Genomic DNA, 24,876 nt, shown 5'->3' on the forward strand with positions numbered 1-24,876 from the left:
AAACGATCTACAAACAACAACACACGTGGGCTTCCCGTAACACCGAAGGGTACTGTGTACGGATTCCTGTCCCAGGGAAGAAAGTTATTTTCACAGAACAAACAAAAGCACTCGTCAGAGGCAAGGGGGAAAAGGACACACACTGGATGAAGCTTGAGAATCCTGGTGCACACACAGTCCTCACGATGCCTGTTGCAAATGTGTTCCCGCCTCCCTCCCAGCTCCGTTTCACACCTAAGGCCCAGGGATCACAGCTGAACGGAAGCCGGGAAGGCCCAGGACAGGTGGGTGTGTTCTGTAACAGAAAGAATCCCAATCGGTCTGTGAATATAATCATTTATTTGTCTTTACAGTGATGATGGAAGAATGTACAGATGTCCTCTTTCAATAAAGTATAAAAATCTACTTATATACAGTGAAGTCACAATAATCTTTCATTGGGAATTTATTTGGTACTCATTCATATTCAAACTGGGGCAGACAGATCGGTCTCGTAAGTGCTACATTTCCAGTAGATTGCACCTGGCATCCAAAGCTCAGCTTCATCCTGCTTGATATTACAAAAGACTAATTTTAAGTCCTAGGACTCAAAATAAACATCATTTTTTTGAATAATAGATATATACATCAAAAATACATCTAAAATGCATTGGTTAGTGCTATTAAACAGCTGTGTGTGCTCGGGTACATTTGTTTTCTTACAGGCAAAACCCAGTGGAAACGTTTTGGTTCAATTCTAGGAATTTGCTCTTGGGGAACATCAGCCAAAGTTACCTGTAAGGAAAAACAAAAAACTTGTCAGTCAATGATTTCGCAGGTGCAGTCAGCAAAACTTAGGAGAGTAATTAGAGGCTAAATTTCACTGAGCACCACATTTTTAAAGCTTTGATTAGCATTTAGTTGTAATGTGTCATACATAAAAAGTGCTCAACACATCCCCTCATCTTTCAGGCTCAAAGAAATGTCACTTCCTCAGGGAGGCCTGTGACCCTCACATTGCGTTAGGCCCCCGCCATCAGCTCTCACAGGACCTTTGTTTTTCCTCTGACAGCACATAACACAGCTGGTAATCGCATCTTATGTGAGCGTTCATGTAAGATGGCTGCACTGTAGGCTCTGTGAGCATAGGAACTGTGCGCCTGCGTCCCTCACTGTGTCCCCAGGACCTGGCACTGAACAAGGGTGACGGCAGGACGAGGTGCACATCCCCAGACTGAAGGGTTCAAAGCCAATTTCAGGGCCACAACTCTGGGACTCACTCCGCTCGTTCCTTCCCTCCCGACCCTCTCTTACTCCCCCCTCCTCAGTGCTGGCTTCAAAGGACACAAATCAATAATCAGCTACGAGTGGTGGAAAGTAAGCCAAGGCCTGCGGAATGAAGCAGGAGAGACGTTGGGGAAGCAAGCAGAGAAGCACGCTGAGACCTGACTGTAATCATTTAAAGAGAACATATACCCAATGGAACAAAGTCCATGAAACTGCTATGTGAGATGAGGATAGGATCAAAATCTGTACTTTTAAAGGGAAGTTATTTATAATTTGAAATGTCCTCGTTCTCCCTGCATCGAACCTACGCTAAACAATCTAGAAAAAGGGCGGGATTTTGCCTACTTTGCAGCCATAATTTTACAGGGGAGACAGTGACCCCAGAAAGCTATGTGTGGCGATGACAGCTACCTCCACCTCCTGTGGCCATGTCTCCCTCCCTGGCAGAGTCTCTAAGGGACCGTGCAGGCTTCTCCCTTCATTAAGGAAGGAGGCGAGGTCCCTGGCAAGCGCTGCAGGGCTGGGCCTGCCCCACACAATGAGAACGAAAGGCTGCGAGTACTGACGTGGTCCTTAACCCCAGGAAGGGGCCCACAAGAGCACAACCCAGGCCAAGGTGGAGCCTTTTCATTCCCGTGAGGCGGGCGACGGAAGGAAAGCAAGAGACCATCCCAAGGCCAAGCCTCCCTCTCAGGTGTGAGTCCACCTGCCCACATTCTTACGCCTCATCTCCACTGTCCATTTCAATGTCCATCTCCTCGGTGTCAGCAGCTCGAGACAAGATGTCGGCCATCAGGGCTTCCTCCAATTTCTTCCGCACTTGTTGTACTCGCTCTTCCTGTTTCCTTTCAAACAACAGAATCAGAAAGCATGTGTCAGTGGGCAAGCAATGGGAATAGGGAGCTGCTATCATGAATGTTCCTGGGAAAACACTGCAGACGCTGCTTCTATCGTCACAAAACCACCCCGCCCGGGCGGTGAGCCGGCGGCCCTCACCTCCAGAGAGCTCTGGGGGGGGGGGGGGGGGTGTCCTGTTTCTGTGGCCTTTTCTTCCACTTCAGAAAGTCAACTACGTGAAGATTCGGGGTTATTCCTATAAAGGGTAATTAGAAATATCTCGGAAGCAGGGATAGAATAGGAAGTAACATGGAAAACACAGAATAAAAAGACACTTGTTTGATGAAGCGCTGAGAAATTGAAAGGGCGGGGGGGGGGGCAGGGTAAGCTGCATTCGGCGTGGCACTGTGGCCGTGAGGAGGCCAGGGCAGCTGCCCCCTGGGCGCCCAAGCCTGCTGGCAACAGGCCATCAGGAAGGAACCATGGCCACACGCTCTCTCCACCAAGGACAGAAATGAAAAGCTCCTTCAACAGCGACAAGCTGAGTGGGTCTACTGGAACATGCCTCAAGCCTCTGTGCCTTGGCGACTGCAGCCTCCAAAGTGAGTTAGTAACGCAAACCATAAAAATAGGGGGGGAAGGCTCTGAGCCATGAGATGAAAAACAAAGCACCGGAAGAAGGCTACTGAATGCATTTTATCTCAAAAGAGCAGAAAAAAATGGAGAGTAGCTTCCTGACAGGCAAGAGAGGGATTCCTCAAACAATTCAAGCAAGCAACGCAGTGTCACATGCAGGTCACGTGGGGCGGCAAGGCTGAAGAAACACAGGAGGAGGGAGAAAACAGTACATTAAAGTGTTAGAAAAAAACAAGGGAGAGAGAGGCAAAGGCCCAGGTGGGAGGGTGAGCCCTGATTAGAAAGCAGAACCTGCCGCCTCCTGAGACCAGGAAAGCTGGCGAGGACAGATGTTGAGGGAGAGGAGAAGCCCAGTGCCAAGAGGTGTGACAAGGAGTACTGAGGCTCAAGGACAGGACAGGACAGGAAAGGAAAAGGACAAGAACAGAAAAAGGAGGCTCCTCATCAGTAATGGAGGAAGACAAATGCAGCACTGCCCACCCCTGGGAAGTTTCCGGAAGACGCCCTGAGACTCCCTGATATTCATCCTTGGGTGCTCAGCCAGTTGGAAAGTGACATTTACCTATTCCAGCCCACACGCCTCCTTATCTCATGAGACTCCCTCAAGGTGGCGAAGTTAACAGATACTGTGCAGCCACAAAAACCTTATGTCATCTCTCTTTAACTCTGAAAACAGCACAAAGCGTTAAAAGGTATAGACCTCTACTTTCTAAATGAATTTTCAAAGAAAGGGAGGCTGTGGCTGAGTCAGTCGGAGCTGCACAGCCTGTCAGATTTTCATGTAGGGCAGCCGTCAAGAGGAACACAGTGTTTCTTTCTTATAGAGTCAGTCCTGCCTCGGGCTCAGTGGCTCGAGGTCTATGACAAATGACACAGGGACGTCACTGGCAGCCTCTCACTCCTAATAATAGAGGATGGGAATGTGCTCGGCCGCCCCAGAGTAATCCCATTAGAAAGACAAAGAAAATGGAGTGAATGGTGCTCTTGGCTGGAGTAGTATATCTTAGACTCTCATATTTGCCTTGAGAATTACGTCCCACACTTACGAAAGCTGAAGTTAAAGCATTTGCCCACTGGGGTAGGGAGAATTCTAACACAGTCCCCAAGCTGTCCCCATCCCATCCTTGTCTAATTCCCTCCCCTTAAGAACAAGCAGACCTTGTGAATATGATGGGATAAACCACCGATTATTTTACTCATCAACTGACCTTGAATTAACCAAAAGAGATTATGGTAAAGGGTCAGACCTAGTAAGAAGAGCCCTGAAAGGTGCTGGCCCTTCCTGAAAGAAGGTGGAGGGAACACGGAGGGACCCAGGGACACGGAGCTGCCATCAGCCTCTAACTGCTGAGAACCCCCCCGCCCCACCCCAAGTATACAAGAGGACAGGAACTCAGTCCTACAACTACAAGGAAATGAATTCTGAAACAACCATGGGTGCTTGAAAGGGGACTCAAAGCTCCCGAAGGAAATGCAGTCCAGCAGACACTTAGATTGCAGCCTTGTGAGACCCGGGCAGCGAATCCAGCCGTGCCTGGCTCAGATTCCGGACGTGAGCTATAAACGGGCATTGTTTTAAGCTGCTAAGTTTATTATTTGTTATTTGGTATTAGAAAACAAATATACCTATGGATGAAAATATTATCAAGGATGCTGAAAAAGTATATACTTAATGTTGAGATCTCTAATTGAAGATATAAACAGAATATTGGCTACACTATTGGAGAAAGGGCAACAATTACATTTGCGGTAATTTATTTTGAATCTGTACTAATTCAACAAGAAACGTTTGTTTAATAATCTTTGTTATGACAATTAAATCAAATGGGCAATTTGTCAGACAAGTCTGCCTTAGAAGGCAATCATCCTGATCTGGCTCTGAGATCTTTCCTTCACTATCAAAAGATCTGGTGTTGAAGCCATCAGCATTCCCAGAGGATTGCTCAGGCTGCCTCAGTCAACACCCATAACGACCTGCTGAAATCCTGCCGATTACTCATTCCAAGTCAGAAAACAACTTGTCTCCTGACTAATTCCCTTCCTTAAGGGTAAGAATAACCCAAAAAGCAAGTTGATGCCTCTCCTTGATGTTACATTTTGTTTTCCTTAAAAAACAACACATCATCAAGTCTATGTGAGCAAGGCATCTGAGTGATGCAACTCTGAACCGCTCTACAGCGTTGTAAACCCAGAAAGGTGTAAACCCAATTATAGACCTGGCTAGACTCATTATTTAAAAAACACTCTCATGACAACTTTCATGGATTTAGAAAAAAAATACAAGTGTAAAACGTATTTGTAAATTACACGATTCAAAAGTGCCATCTGCTGGTTTTGTCTAGAAATACTACCCAGTAAAGCTTCTCATTGACACCCAGAAGAGGGAAACAGGGAGGCACTCCCACTGCCCTATTTACCACACTCTCATATAAGTAATAGGAACAAAGCTCACAAGTCCCTCATCAGAATGTCTGTGAGGTCTTCATAGCTGGAATATTTTGCTTCTCCTGAACAACCGTTTGCTTATACTTCCTGGGCATTATCAGCTGAAGCTGTATGCTTTCCTTTCCCTATGAACTGCTAGAAACCCGAGTCCCGGTCCAGCCTCAGAAAAAGTAAAAGATGTTAACAGATGCAGCTTGTACCCTCTGTTCTATTGGTTTACCCTGTGTGTCACCTTCCACATTTGTTTCTCATTAGACTTTTGAGCAGGGGTCCTCAAACTACGGCCCACGGGCCACATGCAAATACAAATATTGTATTTGTTCCCATTTTGTTTTTTTACTTCAAAATAAGATATGTGCAGCGTGCATAGAAATTTGTTCATAGGTTTTTTTAAACTATAGTCCGGCCCTGCAATGGTCTGAGGGACAGTGAACTGGGCCCCTGTTTAAAAAGTTTGAGGACCCCTGCTTTTGAGTGAGTGAGTGTATGTGTGTGTGTCTCTGTCTCCCTCTCTCTCTTTGGAGCCACCTTAAATCTTTCCTTAAAACAAGCTGAACTAGAGATAATAAATCTCTAAATTGAAGTAAACATAATCAAGATAAGTAAATTAACTTTGAAAACACAACTGAGCATGGCTATCATCTGCTTTGAAGAGAAACCGCTTTGCAGACAAAACAATGCAGGAAGCAATCACAAAAGGCATAACCAAGTGAAAGGAAGAGCCAGACTACAAAAGACACTACAAAAAGGATGAGTAGAGGGCAACTGACCTGTCCTTTGGACATGATTGCAATGATACCCTTATCCACACACTTCTACTTTTTTCACGCGTTTCAAATGTCCTACATCACCTCCCATTGGCTTCACAAAAGCTCTATAAATATACATGCGTAACTTTCTGATTGATTCATCACTTACCAGATGTAAAAAACAAGGTTTTGAAGTTAAGTGAAACTGCCTTACCTAATGTCTTCGTCTGTGACAATGAAAGCTTTGCAGAGGGGTTGAGATGTGTTGAGCCAAACAGCGGGGTTCTTTTCCACAGCAGGGGAGACTTGCCCTGTGATTGGAGCAGAGCTTGTGTGCAAAGCACTGGCAACAGCAGATAAAAGGGTCTCGTCGTTACTACCTGGACCAACTCCTGCAATCAGAAAAATGGACTTGTTAAGGGAAATTTCTAAATGTGTTTGACAAACCTATGTTACCTAAAACAACCACTATTTTTATATTCATTTGGGATCATATATATTTTTTTGGGGGGCGGGGGGAGGTCATATATTAAACTGATATAAGCCAAAGCAGCAAAGGATTAGATAATATCTATTTAATAGTTATTATACACCAATGAATTAACATTAAAGAAACAGTAACAAAATAGCCGAGCAATTCAATAAAACTTTAACATAATTTTAAAATATATTTCCCAAAAATTTTTCTCCACTTTTTAGAAGTTGGCTACATTTACTCAAGCAAGGTCAATTATTTTAATGATCTAAGTCCCTTCTGAAGTCATATTATACTCAAGTATCCCCCTTAATATTTTCCTAAATTATTCCTGGAATAGCTTTCTCTTATAGCTTTTAACATTAATTTCCAGCAATATCTCGACACTTATCTTCCTTGTTTGAAGACTTCAAAGGAGACGCCAATGCAAGCATGCTGTGCCTACAGCTTTAACGGTTTTTTTCAAAATACCGAACAAAATATCCAAGTTCACAGATTTACCTAATAACTGCACACCTTGACTACTTTTGGGAGACTGGCCCCTAGGGCCACCTTCAAATGCATTGCTTAGTCATAAACTTGTTAAAGCAACAATTCCCAAGAGCAGAGAGGAATGAGACAACATTCTAACCAACGGATGATGAGGATTTTTTAAGCAATCTACATTACATGAAGATTTAGGAGCTGAAGTTCTCCTGCTTAGAAAAGGATGCTTCTCTGGAAGTTGGAATCAACATGACAGGGCAGGCACCTAGCAGCTGAGCCCTCCACCCCCACCCCACGTGCTGCTGCTGCAGGACTGAGGTGCAGGGGTTCCACCGCTGTGCGTGCAGCAGCAGTTTGTGGAGGGAGAGGCAGGGGGAGAGCTGCTGGCTCTTCCTTCCGTAACAGAAAGAAAGACCAGGTGCTGGGGGGGCAGGGTGGGGGGGCCAGATGCTGCTCTGAGTCTGAGCAGGAAGCCTGGGAAAGTCTGACACTCAGTGCATTTGGTTCCAGAAGCAGCACATGAGTTCATTTATATGAGAAACCTAACCAACATTTTTACACAGAAAAATAATTTTAGGTAATGCGCTGCCCTAAAGCATCCTTGCAAAATACAAGCGTTTCATGTACATTTCCCCCTGGGTTTATGCAAGAGGGCCCTCACCCAGCAAGGCACACCACCCCCTCCATCCTGACTCCACAGCTTCCGCAGAGCCCAGCACACAGTGGGCACCGCTCAACTGAGCTGAGGTAATACCTTGAAGACCTTTAGGCAGCTCCATGGTTTTTATAATTTGTTCTGTTACATCCGATGCACTAAGTCCTTGTAGCCTCTTCTCCCAGAAAAGCTGTAAAGCAAAATATCACTATTAATGGACACAGTCTCGGAACAAGAAAGTAGCGCATCGATGCTATTGAATAATGAAAATGAAATCATTTCAATCGTTTCCTAATTTCCCCATATTTTTCTTTACAAAAAGCTACATGGTACTCCAAACAGAAATTACTTCAACGCATCACAATTCTTTCAAATGATATTACTCAAAAAAAGTTGTTTTTATTACTTTATGTAACCTGTTACAGTACTCTAGATTGTTACATTATACACTATAGATAGTTCTTTATAAGGTATCTTCCAAAGAACATAACTTAAATTTTTAAAGATTCACTTGGTATGAAAGTGTAATGTTATATTTCATCAGGGGAAAGAAAACAAATTACATTATGTAATACCGCTTTATCCAGTGTCATTAGGGAAAGAGCCCTTCACCTACACGATTTTCCAAGGCACTCACGTTTAGCCTTTAGCATATTTTAAGGCAGGGGGATGGGAGGGAGTGTGAAAGACCATTTGTTATGGAAACTTCTCCGGGCTTCAGTGAACACACTAGAGCAGTGATGGCGAACCTTTTGAGCTCGGCACCTTTTGAGCTCAGCTTGTCAGCATTTTGAAAAACCCTAATTTAACTCTGGTGCCGTGTCACATATAGAAATTTTTTGATATTTGCAACCATAGTAAAACAAAGACTTATACTTTTGATATTTATTTTATATATTTAAATGCCATTTAACAAAGAAAAATCAACCAAAAAAAAACGAGTTCGCGTGGCTACTGAGTAGCCACTTGCTTATCCCAACTCTAAATGGATCAGGACAATTCTGCTGTTTGATTTCATATCCTTTCTACACTTCACTCTCTCTCCTATTAGCTACTACTTCTCACTACTGTCTTTGATCCACTCAGCATGCATTTACTGAGCTTCTACTATGTGCAGTGCTTGCCCTGTGGATGCAACAGTAGATAACATAGTATCTTTGTCCTCAAGCCTTCCTCTTTCTCTAGTCGGTTTCATATATACCACTGCCAAAAAAAAAAGATAAAAAAATTCCTTAGGACTCCGTATCTGTCTTTAATCTTGGATCCCTGAGGCTGTCACATAGGGGTACTGAAAAAATGTTTGTGTGAATGACTAAATATGGGAGTCACTGGACTTAGAATGAGGATCTTGAGAGACATACAAACCCAAGCTGAAACCCCAGCTCTAGAAATATGACCTTGCAGAAGCTCTATAGCTTTAAAAGGCTCAATTTCCTCTTCTGTAAACTGTGGCAGCAATGACTATCACATAAGACTATTGTGGGGATTAAACAAGCCAGTACAGGTAAAGACCTGTCACAGAGCAAAGACCAAGCTTTATATTTACTCTTGGGGCTTCTCATTCTGACTCCCAGATACACAAAAAGTATCAGATAATATTGCCCCTCCTCCCCTCCCCAGACAAATGCAAAGATACAGTAAAATAACTGTATTATGGCAGAATAGTAGTATGTTGTATTTAAAACAACCTCATTGCCAGCACCAAGAATACCTGCAATAGAATGTTTCACTGCCCTTTGAATGCCTCTGGTATATAGTAAGATCTCCTTACATCTCTCTACACATTGCATCATCAGCTGAATATATGGTCAACATATATGAGGACACAAATACATTAATCATCCTGGGTGAAAGACAGTTAGGTGAAGGTTATAAATGATGAATGTGACAGATGTCCCAAGAAACCCCGCCTGCTTTCTATTTCCTCTTTAGGGGATACCATCACTAAGCTTTGAATATCACAACTACACAAAAAGACATTGAAAACAAAAGCCAGTTAATTTCTAATGAAAACATATTCAGAGGAATCAGTGAGTATAAGATTAGTAAGTACTTTTATAATAAAATTTATATAGACATAATTTAATTTGAAAAAAATAAATCAACACTACCAAAAAACAAAGTATGGAAAGTATGTACAGATATGATTAATAATATTTTACATCTAACAACTCCAATTCTAAATTATCAAAAGTTACATTTTTTACATTCTATAATCTTTAATTCTTAATGTTTAAATTTCTACTAATTCAAGGGAAATGATGAGAAAACCAGCTCGCGGTGGAGGCAAGGACAGCGCAGGCGTGGAAGGACCGCTGTGCCGATGCAGCAGTGCTCAGGGAGATGCTGTGACTCATCTCGTTCTGTGAGTTTCTTAAAAGAAGGCAGGCAACGGGATATGCAATACAAAGGAAACGTCCCTTCACTCCTTGTTGAAAGAACCCAAGGATTTCCAGCGCTCCTGCCAGCCACTCCTCATTTGGACCGGTGACGGATCGCGGCCCAGGCTCTCGCCAGCTGAGCAGTCCGGGTAAAGAAGGAGGGAAGCCCAGGAAAGCGGAAACCACAATGGGAAGACTAGACTAAAGCCAAGAAAAGGAGCTGAAGTTTGTTCTATTTACGGTCTGGTGGATAACATGGATAGCTTTTAATTAAGATGTCCTGAAACTGTAATTTTCTTGTTATTTTTAGCCCATCTATTTCCATGGTGTGATGACAGTAAAGCCTTTAGAAAAACCTCAAAAGGACTCTTTGAGAATATTTCAAGAACAAAGGTAGAAGAGAATTAGGGAACACAAACTACACTTTTGTTTTGCAGCCAAGCAAGAAGGGGAAAGAGACTCGAACCAGCAGCCATGGTCGAGAGCAGAGGTTCTTACCCTTAGCGCGGCTGGCATGTGGGGCTGGGGAAGTCTGTGTGTGGATGGTCAGCAGCAGCAGCACTGGCCTACACCCACTAGATACCAGTAGCAGCACCCCGTTTGTGACAGCCAAGAATGTCTCTAGACATGGCCAAGTGCCCCTGGTGCCTGGGGGAGGGTGGGGTGTGGGGACAAAATCATGTCTGGTTGAGAACCATGGTCCAGGGGAGGAGGATAGGGGACAGGAGGTCTGCACTGGCAGTGCCCGGGCTCCCAGCTGAAACACTGGCAGACCCCTCCACCGACACACGCCATCACTGCAGCTGCTCCTCTGTCCACTTTCAAGAGTCTCTGGCCCAACTCCTCGGTCCTGGGCCTTACAAGAACCACGCTAAGTGGCTTGGAGCTGGGTGCCTCTGTCACTGCCAGACAAGCAGGGGGTAAGATACAGCAGAAGTGGGAGAAGCATTTCTTATCTCAGGAATTGAAATTTAACGACTTCCTGATAGGAACATAAATATACACAGTAATTATTTAAAATATTTTTTTATTGATTTCAAAGAGGAAGGGGCAAGGGAGAGAGAGAGAGAGAAACATCAGTGATGAGAAAGAATCATTGACTGGCCACCTCGTGCATGCCCCACACTGGGGATCAAGCCTACAATCCGGGCATGTGCCCTGATCGCACCATGACTTCCTGGTTCATAGGTCGATGCTCAACCAGAGCCACGCCAGCCAAGCCACAATGATTACTTTTAATAATTCCATTACACTTTAGAGTCAATGGTCTTTTGTGGGCTGGCCATTTCTAATATCATTTCTATTGGAAGAGGTATAGTTCCAAACAACTGAAACAGGACATTTTATATCCCACCCCGTATGCTAGAAAGCACCTGTAGGTAGAGATTTTAGAAGGAGCTTTCTGAGAACATAAGCGTGTGCAAATCTGTGATTGATACAGAGAAAGGCACAGAATGACTTTAGGTTTTCAAGGATAGGTGCAGCAACAAAATAGAACTGGTGGGTTGATCTTGAACATGTCAATTTCCGTAAATGCTTAGTATGTAGCTATCAGTAGGGCCTGGCCAATTCTAAATTAAAAGCCCTGGGAAAAAGCGTCTCAACAAAGTGAGCCACGCAAAAACTTAAAACTTCCTTTAGCCCTCGTTTATTGCTTTAAAATGCATCTTCCACAAATGATTATAAAGAAACACTGAAATTTCAATAATAAAACTAGGTAAGGTCCATCAAACTTCCTATATATCTGAACTCTCATCTTTTAAATAGCATAAGCTGATTATTAGCTTCTAAGTCAAGACTCCACAGCAGGCTAGAAAAACCAGGAGCTCAAGCCTAAAGCCCTGAGCCTCTTCAAATACCCTCCCTTACCTCAGGCTTCCTCTGAACCATTTTAGGGTAACTTCCTGACCTACCTCCTGACTGCGAGGAGTGAGTATTCCACTACCTTTCTAACTACAAACTTGACTCTGGGTCACAGCTTCTCCTGCCTCCTGCGGATCTTGTCTCATCAATTTGCCCAACTTTTCCTCTCACCTTTTCCCTCTTCCTCTCCTGGGGCTTCTTCCCCTGAAGTGACAGACATACGCACACTCTGGTAACCTGAAAACTGCCCTTATTCACACCACTTCTCCCTCAAACCATCTCTGCCTTCCCCCTTCCACTGGAAGAGAAACTTTGCCTTATTTCCTCACGTTCCACTCATCTTTTTCCTTCAAACCTGGACTCCACTCCTACTACTGTATTAACACTGACCTGCCCAAGGTCACAGTAACCTTCTAATTACCAAATCCAACTCCTGATTGATTCAAGCCCCCTTTGCCCCACTTCACCGTTGCAATCTCGGGCTGTCAGAAGACTCTGAAAGTTGCCTCTTCTGATGGTTCTCTGTATGTTTTGTATTTCCTAACATTAAAAGTTAAAACTTCTAACAGTAATTGTCAGAGAAATAAGACTACTAGCATTTTTCTAATGGAAACAAATACTTAAAATGCCTAAGGTGGAATATACCTTTTAAAGTATATGAAGACAAAAGTGTTAATACTTTGTAAAACAGAAGAACCAAAGTTAACGCTCAACTCTCACCATTTTAAGAGTTTCAATTGGCACAGTCTTCATCTGTCAAGAGCATGATGCTAGACACACAGCTGGCACTCGCATCGGGCCGGATGAAGTTGTGGCCCAGCGGAGGGAGTGCAGGGAACAGAAAGAGCACCAGTTTGGGAGCTGTATTCCTGATTCAACCACTAAACAGACGTGCGGCCTTAGGTAAGTCACTTGACTTCTTTGTATTTTCACCAGCAAAATAGAAATACCAGTAACTGCCTAAATCTGTCTCAGAAGGGTATCAAAATAGTGACAAAACATGAGAAAATTCTTGAAAAATATAAATATTTTACTGAATTGCTCAGGATACTTCTGATGCTAAATACAATAAAGATATTATTCACTTTCCTAAGGCTTTGGCTAAATCTAATCAAAGAACAAAGGACCTTGTCATATATTTGTTAACTAACGCAAAACCCACAAAATGTGCACTTCATAGGCCCTGGCTCATGAAAAGCTAAAGACGCAAGACGCTGGGGCAGGACTGTGCAGAGGGATGCAGTTTCCTACCCAGAAGGAATTCACTGTCCAGTGTGTACACTGCTCTTCTCCAAATCAACCCCATGTGATATATGAGCTGTCTAATTTTGGTCAGCAAAACCCAACTTAACTTAGTTAATACCATGAACACCAAACATCAAAAGACAAACATAAGCTGGCCCCTTGTTTTGTGAGAGTGGCCTAAGAAGAAAGGGCTAGACAATGACAAGAAAATGATGATGTGAACCAAGGAAAAACTTGATTCATGTGGTGGCGAAAATTACAGTGAGATCTCTTGTTAAGGCAACAGATAACATTTAGGGCTAAAGAGGATGGAAGAATGAAGCAAATGCACAAAAGAGTTGAGGAGGGTGAGGGAGCGGTTGCCATCTGCTGTGGCTGTCTGTCTACCTAACTCACAGAGTGGGCACGTAACGCCCGCCAAATGCCTCCAGGGGTACCATTACCCTCAGATGACCCTGGAGCAGTGGTCGGCAAACTGCGGCCCCTTGAGTGTGGCTCTTCCACAAAATACCCATGCGGGTGCACACGTACATTGCAACTGAAACTTCGTGGCCACACTCAAGGGGCCAAAGAGCCACATGTGGCTCGCGAGCCACAGTTTGCCGACCACTGCCCTGGAGTAAGAGTGCTCATTCGTGATGCCTACAAGTTTTTCATGTGTTGCTCCCACAGGCAAAGTTTTCATAGTAATTTCTCATTAATACATAATCAGTACACAGGGACGCAGGCATGCTCCCTCATTTCACTCGTTTGTCACATTTCCACTTGGAATCATTTGTTCAGTATGTTTTTTCATTATTATATTGAAAGTTTTATGAGGACAGGATGCATGTCTGACGTTTGCATTTATACAGCACCTGTAAATATAACCTGCAATACATACTGGTGAATAAATAAATTAATGATTTCAAACCCACTCACTGGCAGGAACTGTGATCTGCAACAGAGAGAAAGCTTTCATTATCTTTACTGTTTATCAGAAGAGATGGCCTTTAGAAAAGCTTTCTTGAAACTAACTTCAATCATATGAGTTAACTCCTAGTTTTTTAAGTGGGATATCAATAGATACTACTTCCTTTTTAATACTGGTAAATCAAGAAATAGAAGCATGTACTCACTGTGAAATATGACATTAAACAACCACTAGAACTAAAATCAGGTTATAAATCCTCAAAATTATCAGAAGGATGGATTTAAATGGGAAAACCATACCACAGAACAAAGATGGAAATACTAGAAAATGACAAAACAATGTTAGAAACGGTATATAAACACAATAATAGAATCAGGAACAAACATGCCCATACTATCAATAAATGTAATGGAAAACTCACCAATAAAAGAAAAAGACTGTCAGATCAGATGGGAGGAAAATAAACTCTATGTTTTATGCAAGAAACATTATATAAAAATAAAGGGGCTCAGAAAGTTGAAAATAAAAAGAGCAAAGAAATAACAAGCAAATATAGACATTAAGAAAAAAAGGTACAGAGAAACCAAGATGGCGGCATAGGTAAACACCTAAAATTGCTGCCTCTCACAACCACTACAAAAATACAACTAAAAGACAAAACAGACATCATCCAGAACCACAGGAAGGCTGGCTGAGTGGAAATTCTACAACTAAAAGGAGAGAGAAAAGCACACTGAGACTCAGCAGAGGTGTGGAAGTAAAGTGCAGGGGTATGGAGGCGCACGCAGAAAGGGCTGGCAACTGGGAGGGAGACACAAGCTCCCGATGGCTCGGAACTCCAGTTCCAGGCGAGTCTCTGGGGACCCAGACTCATACGGGGAGAAACTGGACTGTCTGGCATCAGGCGGAACTCGAGGGCGGCTTTCTCTCAGAGATGCTTGCAGAGATTACCGGGACACTGAGACGTGGGGCCTCTTAGGGTAGGACTGAGGATCAACCATAGCTGTCTGCTCCATCCTGTTGATTCCCTGAGACCGCGCCCCACCCAAGCTGTGCACAGAGGCTTTTGCATATAAATGCCCTGGCCCTTTGCAATCTAAAATTACCTAACAAACTGCAGCTGGGTTAGAGAGACCCAGAACATACAAAAGAAGGCCCAAGGCCTCAAAGCAGCTTTCACTGCTTCACAGCTGGGCTTTATCTGGGAACCTCCAAACCCCAAACAAAGAAGAGGAATCTGCAGATCTCTCTGTAGCTCCTGCTGGGTAGCCTCAGGCAGAGTCTAAATTAGCACCTCCTTAGATCCAAGAGCCCATGTACCAAGTGGTCAGAGTGGGACCATCCGGATTACAACTCCTCAGATCCATAAGGGACACACTCAGGGGGCAGACTCAGTGAGCACCAAAGCCCCACTGAAGCAAGTCTTGCCTCATAAGGGTGTCTCCAGCACAGAAGTTCTCCCACTGTAGACACCGCTCATTCTCACAGCCAAATGGCCTGGAGGTCAATTCCTCCCAGTGATACCTACAACAATCAAGGATTAACTACAACAAGACTGTGCACAAAGCCCACAAGGGGGTGCACCAAGAGTGTCCACCTCAGGTAATTGGGGAGGCTGAGCCACTGGGCCCTACAGGACACCTAGCACACAAAACCACTCTATCAACACAGGGAAGCAGCCAAAATGTGGAGACAAAGAAACACATCACAAATGACAGAAATGGAGGAAAGAAAACTACTGGACATAGAGTTCAAAACCACAGTTATAAGGTTTTTCAAGAATTTTCTAGAAACCGCCGATAAATTTAGTGAGACCCTTGATAAATCTAGTGAGACCCTGGAGGATATGAAAAAGGAACAACTAGAAATTACTGAAATTACTAGAAATTACATACACTGACTGAAATAAAGAATAATTCGGCCCGAACCAATATGCTCAATTAATATTTGACAAAGGAGGAAAGAACATACAATGGAGCCAAGATAGTCTCTTCAATAAATGGTGTTGGGAAAATTGGACAGATATATGCAAGAAAATGAAACTAGACCACCAACTTACACCATGCACAAAAATAAACTCAAAATGGATAAAGGACTTAAATGTACGACAGGAAACCATAAAAATTCTAGAAGAATCCAAAGGCAACAAAATCTCAGACATATGCCGAAGCAATTTCTTCACTGATACAGCTCCTAGGGCACTTGAAACTAAAGAGAAAATGAACAAATGGGACTACATCAAAATAAAAAGCTTCTGCACAGCAAAAGAAACCATCAACAAAACAATGAGAAAACCCACTGTGTGGGAAAACATATTTGCCAATGTCATATCTGATAAGGGCCTAATCTCCAAAATTTTAGGAAACTCATACAACTTAACAAAAGGAAGATAAACAATCCAATCAAAAAATGGGCAAAGGACCTAAATAGACACCTTTCAAAAGAGGACATTCAGAAAGCCAAGAAACATATGAAAACATGCTCAAAGTCACTAAACATCCGAGAGATGCAAATCAAAACAACAATGAGGTACCATCTCACACCTGTCAGACTGGCTATCATCAACAAATCAACAAACGACAAGTGCTGGAGAGGATGTGGAGAAAAAGGAACACTTGTGCACTGCTGGTGGGAATGCAGACTGGTGCAGCCACTATGGAAGACAGTATGGAGTTTCCTCAAAAAACTAAAAATGGAACTCCCATTTGACCCTGTGATCCCACTTCTAGGAATATATCCCAAGAAACCAGAAACACCAATCAGAAAGGATATATGCACCCCTATGTTCATAGCAGCACAATTCACCATAGCTAAGATCTGGAAACAGCCTACGTGCCCATCAGTAGATGAATGGGTTAGAAAACTGTGGTACATCTACACGATGGAATACTATGCTGCTATAAAAAGGAAGGAACTCTTATCATTTGCAACGTCATGGATGGAACTGGAGAGCATTATGCTAAGTGAAATAAGCCAGTCAATGAAGGAAAAATACCACATGATCTCACTCATTCATGGATAATAGAGACCATTATAAACTTTTGAACAATAATAGATACAGAGGCAGAGCTGCCTCAAACAGATTGTCAAACTGCAGCGGGAAGGCCGGGGAGGATGGGGAGGCAGGAGGTAGGGGGGTAAGAGATCAACTAAAGGACTTGTATGCATGCATATAAGCATAACCAATGGACATAAGACACTGGGGGATAGGGGAGGCTAGGGGACTGTCTAGGGCGGGGGGAAAAAATGGACACATATGTAATACCCTTTGTAATACTTTAAGCAATAAATTAAAAAAATTAAAAAATAAATAAATAAATAAATAAAAATTTAAGTTTGTTTAAATACAAAAAAAAAAAAAAAAAAAGAATAATATACAGAGATCCAACAGCAGACTAGAGGATCCCAAGAATCAAGTCAAAGATTTGAAATATGAAGAAGCAAAAAACACCCAACCAGAAAAACAAAAAGAAAAAAGAGTCCAAAAATACGAAGATAGTGTAAGGAGCCTCTGGGACAACTTCAAGTGAACCAACATCCGAATTATGGGGGTGCCAGAAGAAGAGAGAGAGCAAGATATTGAAAACCTATTTGAAGAAATACTGACAGAAAACTTCCCCTATCTGTTGAAAGAAATAGTCTTACAAGTCCAGGAAGCACAGAGAACCCCAAACAAAAGGAATCCAAAGAGGACCACACCAAGACACATCATAATTAAAATGCCAAGAGCAAAAGACAAAGAAAGAATCTTAAAAGCAGCAAGAGAAAAACAGTTACCTACAAGGGAGTACCCATAAGATTGTCAGCTGATTTCTCAATAGAAACTATGCAGGCCAGAAGGGAATGGCAAGAAATATTCAAAGTGATGAATAGCAAGAACCTACAACCAAGATTACTTTATCCAGCAAAGCTATCATTCAGAATTGAAGGTCAGATAAAGAGCTTCACAGATAAGAAAAAGCTAAAGGAGTTCATCACCACCAAGCCAGTATTATATGAAATGCTGAAAGGTATCCTTTAAGAAGATGAAGAAGAAGAAAAAGTTAAAGATAAAAATTATGAACAACAAATACATATCAACAAGTGAATCTAAAAATCAAATGAATAAATAATCGGATGAACAGAATAAACTGGTGAATATAATAGAATCAGGGGCATAGAAAGGGAGTGGACTGACAATTCTCAGGAGAAAAGGGATGTGGGGGGTGCAGGAAGAGACTGGAAAAAAATTGTACACCTATGGATGAGGACAGTTGGGGGGGAGGGGGGGTAAGGGCAGGGGGGTGGAACTGGGTCGAGGGGAGCTATGGGGGGGAAAAAGAGGAAAAACTGTAATAATCTGAACAATAAAGATTTAATTTAAAAAATATTATTATAAGACTAGAGGTCCAGTGCACAAAATTCATGTACAAGTGGGGTCCCTAGTGGCTGCCAGCTGCTGGCTGGGCCCTTCCTTCGTTCCGCGCCACCCCTTGGTGGTCAGTGCACATCATAGTGAGCAATCGAACTCCTGGTCAGTCGAACTCCTGAGGGGACACTTTGCATATTAGACTTTTATATATATAGATTACTTCAAGGCAATAAGTATCAAATAAGACAAAGCATAACCCATTATAACTGACTAACTTCTAAATAATAAATGTCATCTTAACAAATTTGATGACAAAATTGGAGTTTAAATTTCTATGGGGAAAGTAAATGTATAGATTGAGTTCAAATCTTGTTAAGAAAGCTTAATTTTGCAAATCTGAATTGCAAAATTTAGCACAAATGCTTTAGTCTGTTCAACTTCACAACTACTCAAATAAATGCAAATTTAAAATGAAATTACCAAAAAGAAAAAGTATTGTAATACTCAGTGCCACAGAAGGAAGGCTGAAACCGAATGAACAGGACTTTTCAATAGACTTTTAATTTGGGTACAACCAAATTAAAAGGTTTCAAAAATCATTAATAGTCAACTAATTATATTTTTGGAAATTTAGCCAAGGAAACACTGTACAACATAGAAAGGAACTTATACGTATACATAAGGATACTCGTTAGAGTACTACCTATAATAGTGAAAAATTGGAAATAATATGGAAATGGTTAAGTAAATCATGTTAGCACAACACACAGTTGTTAAAACAATGCATGCAAATTATATAAAGCATGGATAAAATGTATATAATGTAATAGTAGGTAAAAATTTTTAAAGTATGCATATATTTATGATGTTTTCAAAAGAAGCATTAAAATCTTGAAAGACTATAAAATGCTAAAATTCTATTGTAATCCCATATAATAAAGAGCTAATATGCTAATTAGACCAGACAGCAGAACAACCTTCCAAAATGACCAGTGGGCAGGGGGCAGGACTGCAGGGACTGAGCCCCTTGCACAAATTTCATGCATCGGGCCTCTAGTTATATTATAAAAAAGGAATTATGAGTATTTTTCTTTTATTTATCTATTCAAATTTCTTTCTCTTAAAAGTAAAGCAAATAATATTTTAGAACTTTTTGTAAAGATTGCTATTTAAGGAAACCCTTGACAACATTCTCAGCTCCCACTACTTCCCATGAAAACCCTGATCTCTAACCAACTTGTCTCCTCATCCCTTGCTCATCTACACTAATAAAAGAGAAACATGCAAATTGACTGTAACTTCATGACATCCACCAAGCCAATCAGGCATGAGTATGCAAATCAACCCAACAAAGATGGTGGGTTAATTTGCATACTCAGGCGCTGCTCCGGGCCTCTGGGCAGCATGGGAAGGTGGAAAGGCAGCTCTGGCCAGAGCGAAGGTGGTGCCGGCAGCCAGGGGAAGGAAGGCCGTTTCTTGCACAAATCTTCATGCATCAGGCCTCTAGTTCCCATATAACAGCTTTCAGCACACTACTTTCCCTAACTGGAATGTCCTCTCCCTCCCATTTGCTTTTCTAAATCCCATTCAATCTGTACAGTTCAGCATATTCCCACATCTTTCCTAAAGATTTCTCCAAACCTCCTAACTATAGTAACCTCACCTTTCTTGAACACCTATAGCACTGTCTATCCTATTTATTTGACCCTTTCTACATGACAGCTTTCCAACATCACCCAGAATCATGCTTTTAAGTAGCACAGAACATGGCATCTGTTCCTCTGCACCCCTATGTTCACTGCAACATTATTCACAAAAGCCAAGACATGGAAATAACCTATGTGTGCATCAACAAATGAATAGATACAGAAAACGTGAGCTACACACACACACACACACACACACACACACGATTATCAGTCATAAAAAAAAAAAGAAGAAGAAGGAAATCCTGCCATTGCCAACAACATGGATGAACCTTGAGGGCGTTATGCTGAGTGAAGAAAGTCAATCCTGTATGATCTCGCTTACATGTGGAATCTAAAAAAAGCTAAGCTCATAGAAACAGAGAGTATATTGGTGACTGTCAGGGGATAGGGGGTGGGGGAAGTGGGGAGATGTTGGCCAAAGGGTACTTTCAGTTATAAGATGAATACATTCCAGCTACCTAATGTACAGCATGGTGACTACAATGATCAAAACTGTATTGTGTACTTGAAAGTTGCTGAGAGAGATCTTCAATGTTCTCATCACCACCACATGACAGAAAAAAGGTAATCAGCCCAGCCAGCGTGGCTCAGTGGTTGAGCATCAACCTATGAACCAGGAGGTCACAGTTCAATTCCCAGTAAGAGCACATGTCTCTGTTGCAGGCTCGATCCCAGGGCGGGCGGGGGGGGGGGGGGGGGGGGGGGGGGCGGGGAATGTAGGAGGTGGCCATCAATGATTCTCTCTCATCACTGATGTTTCTCTCCTTCTCCCTTCCTCTCTGAAATCAATAAAAATATACTTTTAAATGGTAATTATGTAGGTGATGATGTGTTAACTAATGTTATTGTGGTAATCATTTTGCAATGGATATGTGTATCAAATCATGTTGTACACCTTAAACTTACACAATGTTATATGTCAATTATATCTCAATAAAGCTGGGGGAAAAATCATCCTAAAAGAGGCAGACTTCTGGAAAGAAGAAAAGTTTCATATACTTTGAAAGAAAAATTAACAAACAAAATAAAAGAAAAAATCTAGGATCAAATGGAAGATTTGAATCTACTTCACTGATTTAAATATTTACTTTTTGATAAAAAAGTGACTATTCTGTAAGAAATGTAATTAATATTCAAAGACTATCAAAAACACCCAAAGCTATCAGTACCCTATAATCTAATAATTAAAAGGAAGAATGGGTTAAAGATGAAATTTCTTTGATTTGATAAAAGAGAATAATAGCATGAGACCAGGAAGTATCAAAAGATGACGGCATCAAAGAAATAAGGAAGAAACAGAAGTGTGAGTTTTTCAGATAGTAAAAGAAGAAAGCTAGGAAAGACACCTTTAACAGCAAAATCACAATTCAGTTAGATTTAAAAGACTTTGGCGTGTTTTACATATTGGGCCAAACAAGGACATCTCAATGGCCTGTCTATTTGGGGTAACAGTCTTAGAGATGAGAGAGTTCCCTCCACCCCACTCCAGATTTCTTTTTACACTAACGAAAAGACAAGAGCACTCATTAAATATGATGATAGTATATATAAAACCCTCTGGCTAGTTACCCTACCATAACCAGGTTTTACAAATCCCATCTCTACCGTATATTTTAATTGTAGGCAGAAATTTCTGCTGAATTCTATTTAATGCACATTTGGTTACATACCCTAATTTGCACTTTTAAAGCTAAAGCATTTCCAGGACTCAATGCATTAGAAATTCATAATTTATGTTATTTTACAGAATTCAAATTAGACTGCCAGACCTAGGCATAGGATGTCTGTTACATCAGACAGAGTTATTAACTTCTATGATTGCATCACATCTAAATTAAGCACTTCAAACCTATTCAAGGTAGAGCCTCGATTAGGACACAAAAATCTAATCCTAGTTCTAGGTCTGAAAATTCAACTTTAAAATTATAATACCACTAGCTCAAATATCTTATTAAGAGACCATGATATGGTTAAAGAATAAAAACATTTATATCTACAGAAACTTCAAAAATAGAAACCTCATTGTCTAATTTAGTTACTCTATGACCAAAATAACTTCTCCAAGTGGAATATTTGGTAATTTATATTACCAATCTAGTTCAATGAAGCTATACAAAAGGTAGCAAAATTGGAAGAATCATTTTTACCTATGAATTTTTTACTATCTCCTCAATAATAACATGATTAGCAGTCACCTGCCATATGTATGTTAAAACACAATTAAAATCAACAGTTTTCCTTTACTAAAAAAACTTGAGTCTAAACTGAATAGTCAGAATCACAAAGCATAATTTTAAAAACATTAACACAAAAGTTGTCTCTACTATTTTGTCAGATTTGCACAATGCACAATCCAACATTTTGAAATCCCATTAGTGAAATAGTAGTTAAATATTATCTCAATTCTTATGTTGAAGACAAAGAAGGGAAAAGACAACTACTGTCTTAGAATAATCAAAAATATCCAGCCAAAATTATCAGGTGACATGAGGATCAAGTAAAAAAGCAGTCCAAACTCTTAGAAAAGTAACCTCCCAAATAATTTTAACCCTCCCTGTCTATGCAAGCTACAAGGTAGATAAACCCTGAAAAGATCTGGTTAAAATGACATGCTTTTGTGGGGAAGGGGGGGTTTGGGAGGTAGGATTTGGTTTGTGTGTTTTTTACATTCTTTTCATTTGAGAATAACCTCATAAACCTTAATAAAAGAAGGTAAACTTGAAACTACTCAATACACCAATAAAGAGCAACTGATCTGGTTACTTCAACTTCAAAAATCTAGGTCACCAATATCTCTATAGCCAGATGAACACTCAGCAAATATATTTACTCGTTTTTTAAATCTGATGAACTTAGGTGCAGAAAACAATTAAATTACTGTTAAAATGACCATAATTTGTTACTCAATTGGTCTTTAACAAAAATATTTGGGTTTGTAGATTATACTAAGGATGATTTGGCAAAGAAAAGATGAGAATAAAATCTACTAAATACAATCTGTCCTCAATAAGACAACGCAGATTTCCAACATGGGACTAATATTTTAGTTATTCCACTTTCTTTATCTTTTGGGCTTTTTGAAGCAAACTGCTTAGCAAATTACATACTTTCAAATTTTTCAACAAAAATCTTTACAAGAAAACAATTTTAATATCACCAAAACGCCAAAGGACAAGATGTTCAAGACTTTGGAGAGTATGTAAGAAAGAATATAAGCACAGGGAATGGCTTTATCAAGGTGGGCAAAGTTCAGAATGGCAGAGTCCTTGCCTGTTGCAATGAAAACACTAACCCTACCAGTCTGGTAACTACCTCCGGGCACAGTAGTAAAACAGAAGGGAAAAGCCTGGTACAAAAAGCTGAACGGCTCAGAGAAAACCTAAGTGGTGACAAGAGCCTACAGGCACATGCAGGTACGCATCTTTTATATTGGATGTGATACACTTACATGGCCCCTGTTGAATCTCTTGGGGACCAACAGTAAAGCAAGTTTAGAACTTCAAATCTTGAGACATCTATAGCAAGATGCTGATCCAATGTGGCTCCAAATATCTTCTGTTTTCCTGGCTCACCTGAAGAGGAAAAAACACTACAGAGGATGTGGGAACTGAATTTCTTTATGTAGTTTCTCCTAGAGCAACTGTCTGAAAGTTTTGGCCCAATCCTTTATCAAGCCTGGAGATGAGACACTTGAGGGACTAGCGAAAAACAAAATTCAAATGAAAAAGTGGAGCGAGACATCTAAAAGGGGAATATGAGAGCACAAGATAATGGTGTAGGTCAATCAGTGTTTCTCATCCTAAGTGCGAGGAGGCAGAGAAAGGAGAGAAAAAAAATGCACAGAAGTTTCTCCCTCCATTTCCTCACCCTAATTGCTACTAAAAATTCACAAAGTACCTGAACTTTTTTTTACCATCATTAGGGAATGAATAAGCAAGATTACTTGGAAAGTTTAAGCATTTAGTGAAGATTCCCTCCCCTGGCTATGTGCATTATAAGCAGCAGGGAGGCCTTTGAAAGATAACACTTTTTCCTAAGAAAAGATTCTGGTGGAATACAGCTTGAGGCAATAAAGAAAGAGTCTAATACATCCAATTTATACAAAAGTGGAAGTCACAGGACAATTCACCTTATTTACAAAGTTTGTTTTTCAAAAGGGGAGGGATAGCTTTCATGTAGTAAGAAATCAGAACAAAAAGTAGTTTCCAAATAAAAGATTTTTAGACTAAACACAAACTGCATCCTTCATCCCCTTAGGAAATACTATCCCTAGAAAGATAATCTTTAAAAAACTAAGATGAGCAGAATCAAGTCTGATGTACATTACCACACAAAGCATAAAAATGTAGTCTATAATATTAGATTCATTTGGAATTATTTTTTTCTTAGAACATTGTACCTAAATATTGAATTATTCATTCTTCTCCAGCATTCATGTAATTGCCTAGGACATAAAACAATTTTCTTTCCAAATATATTCCATTTTAACCAGATTTTACTTAAACTATATCTGCCAAAAATACCATAATTTTCTGAAAACTGAAATTGGAGAACTAATTAGATCCTTACCTGACGTGGCTGTTCATTCATTCGTTGTGGGTCTGATTTCACTTTATTATTAGGATGATTGGTGACTTTGGTTACTGGTTGTTTGAAAATTGATGCTGTTTGTCTAATTGGCAATGTTGTATTTAAGTCTGGTTTACCCTGTGGATATAAGCATGTTTTCATTAAAAAATGTTATACATAATTACGTAGATGAATTCTTATTAATCCAATATCCACTACTTTAAATCCGATTATTCCAAACTTCTCAAAATCAGTATTTTTAATACTCTAAAGTACATTTTTAGTACTTTATTATG

General features: G+C 40.8%; 1 protein-coding gene across 1 annotated transcript in view; it reads right to left on the bottom strand.

Moving 5' to 3' along the window:
• Positions 1-322: 322 nt before the first annotated feature.
• MBD2 (methyl-CpG binding domain protein 2) overlaps positions 323-24,876 on the bottom strand; it is a 51,643-nt gene continuing 27,089 nt past the window's right edge. The window contains exons 3-7 of the mRNA XM_059707335.1: positions 24,581-24,718; positions 7,649-7,739; positions 6,148-6,325; positions 1,989-2,111; positions 323-774 (exon numbers count right to left, since the gene is read on the bottom strand). Of these exons, the coding sequence (XP_059563318.1) occupies positions 771-774; positions 1,989-2,111; positions 6,148-6,325; positions 7,649-7,739; positions 24,581-24,718 (534 nt within the window). The 3' untranslated portion in view covers positions 323-770. The remainder of the gene's footprint in view (positions 775-1,988; positions 2,112-6,147; positions 6,326-7,648; positions 7,740-24,580; positions 24,719-24,876) is intronic.

The sequence above is a fragment of the Myotis daubentonii genome, chromosome 8, assembly GCF_963259705.1.
Source record: "Myotis daubentonii chromosome 8, mMyoDau2.1, whole genome shotgun sequence".
Taxonomy (NCBI): Eukaryota; Metazoa; Chordata; class Mammalia; order Chiroptera; family Vespertilionidae; genus Myotis; species Myotis daubentonii.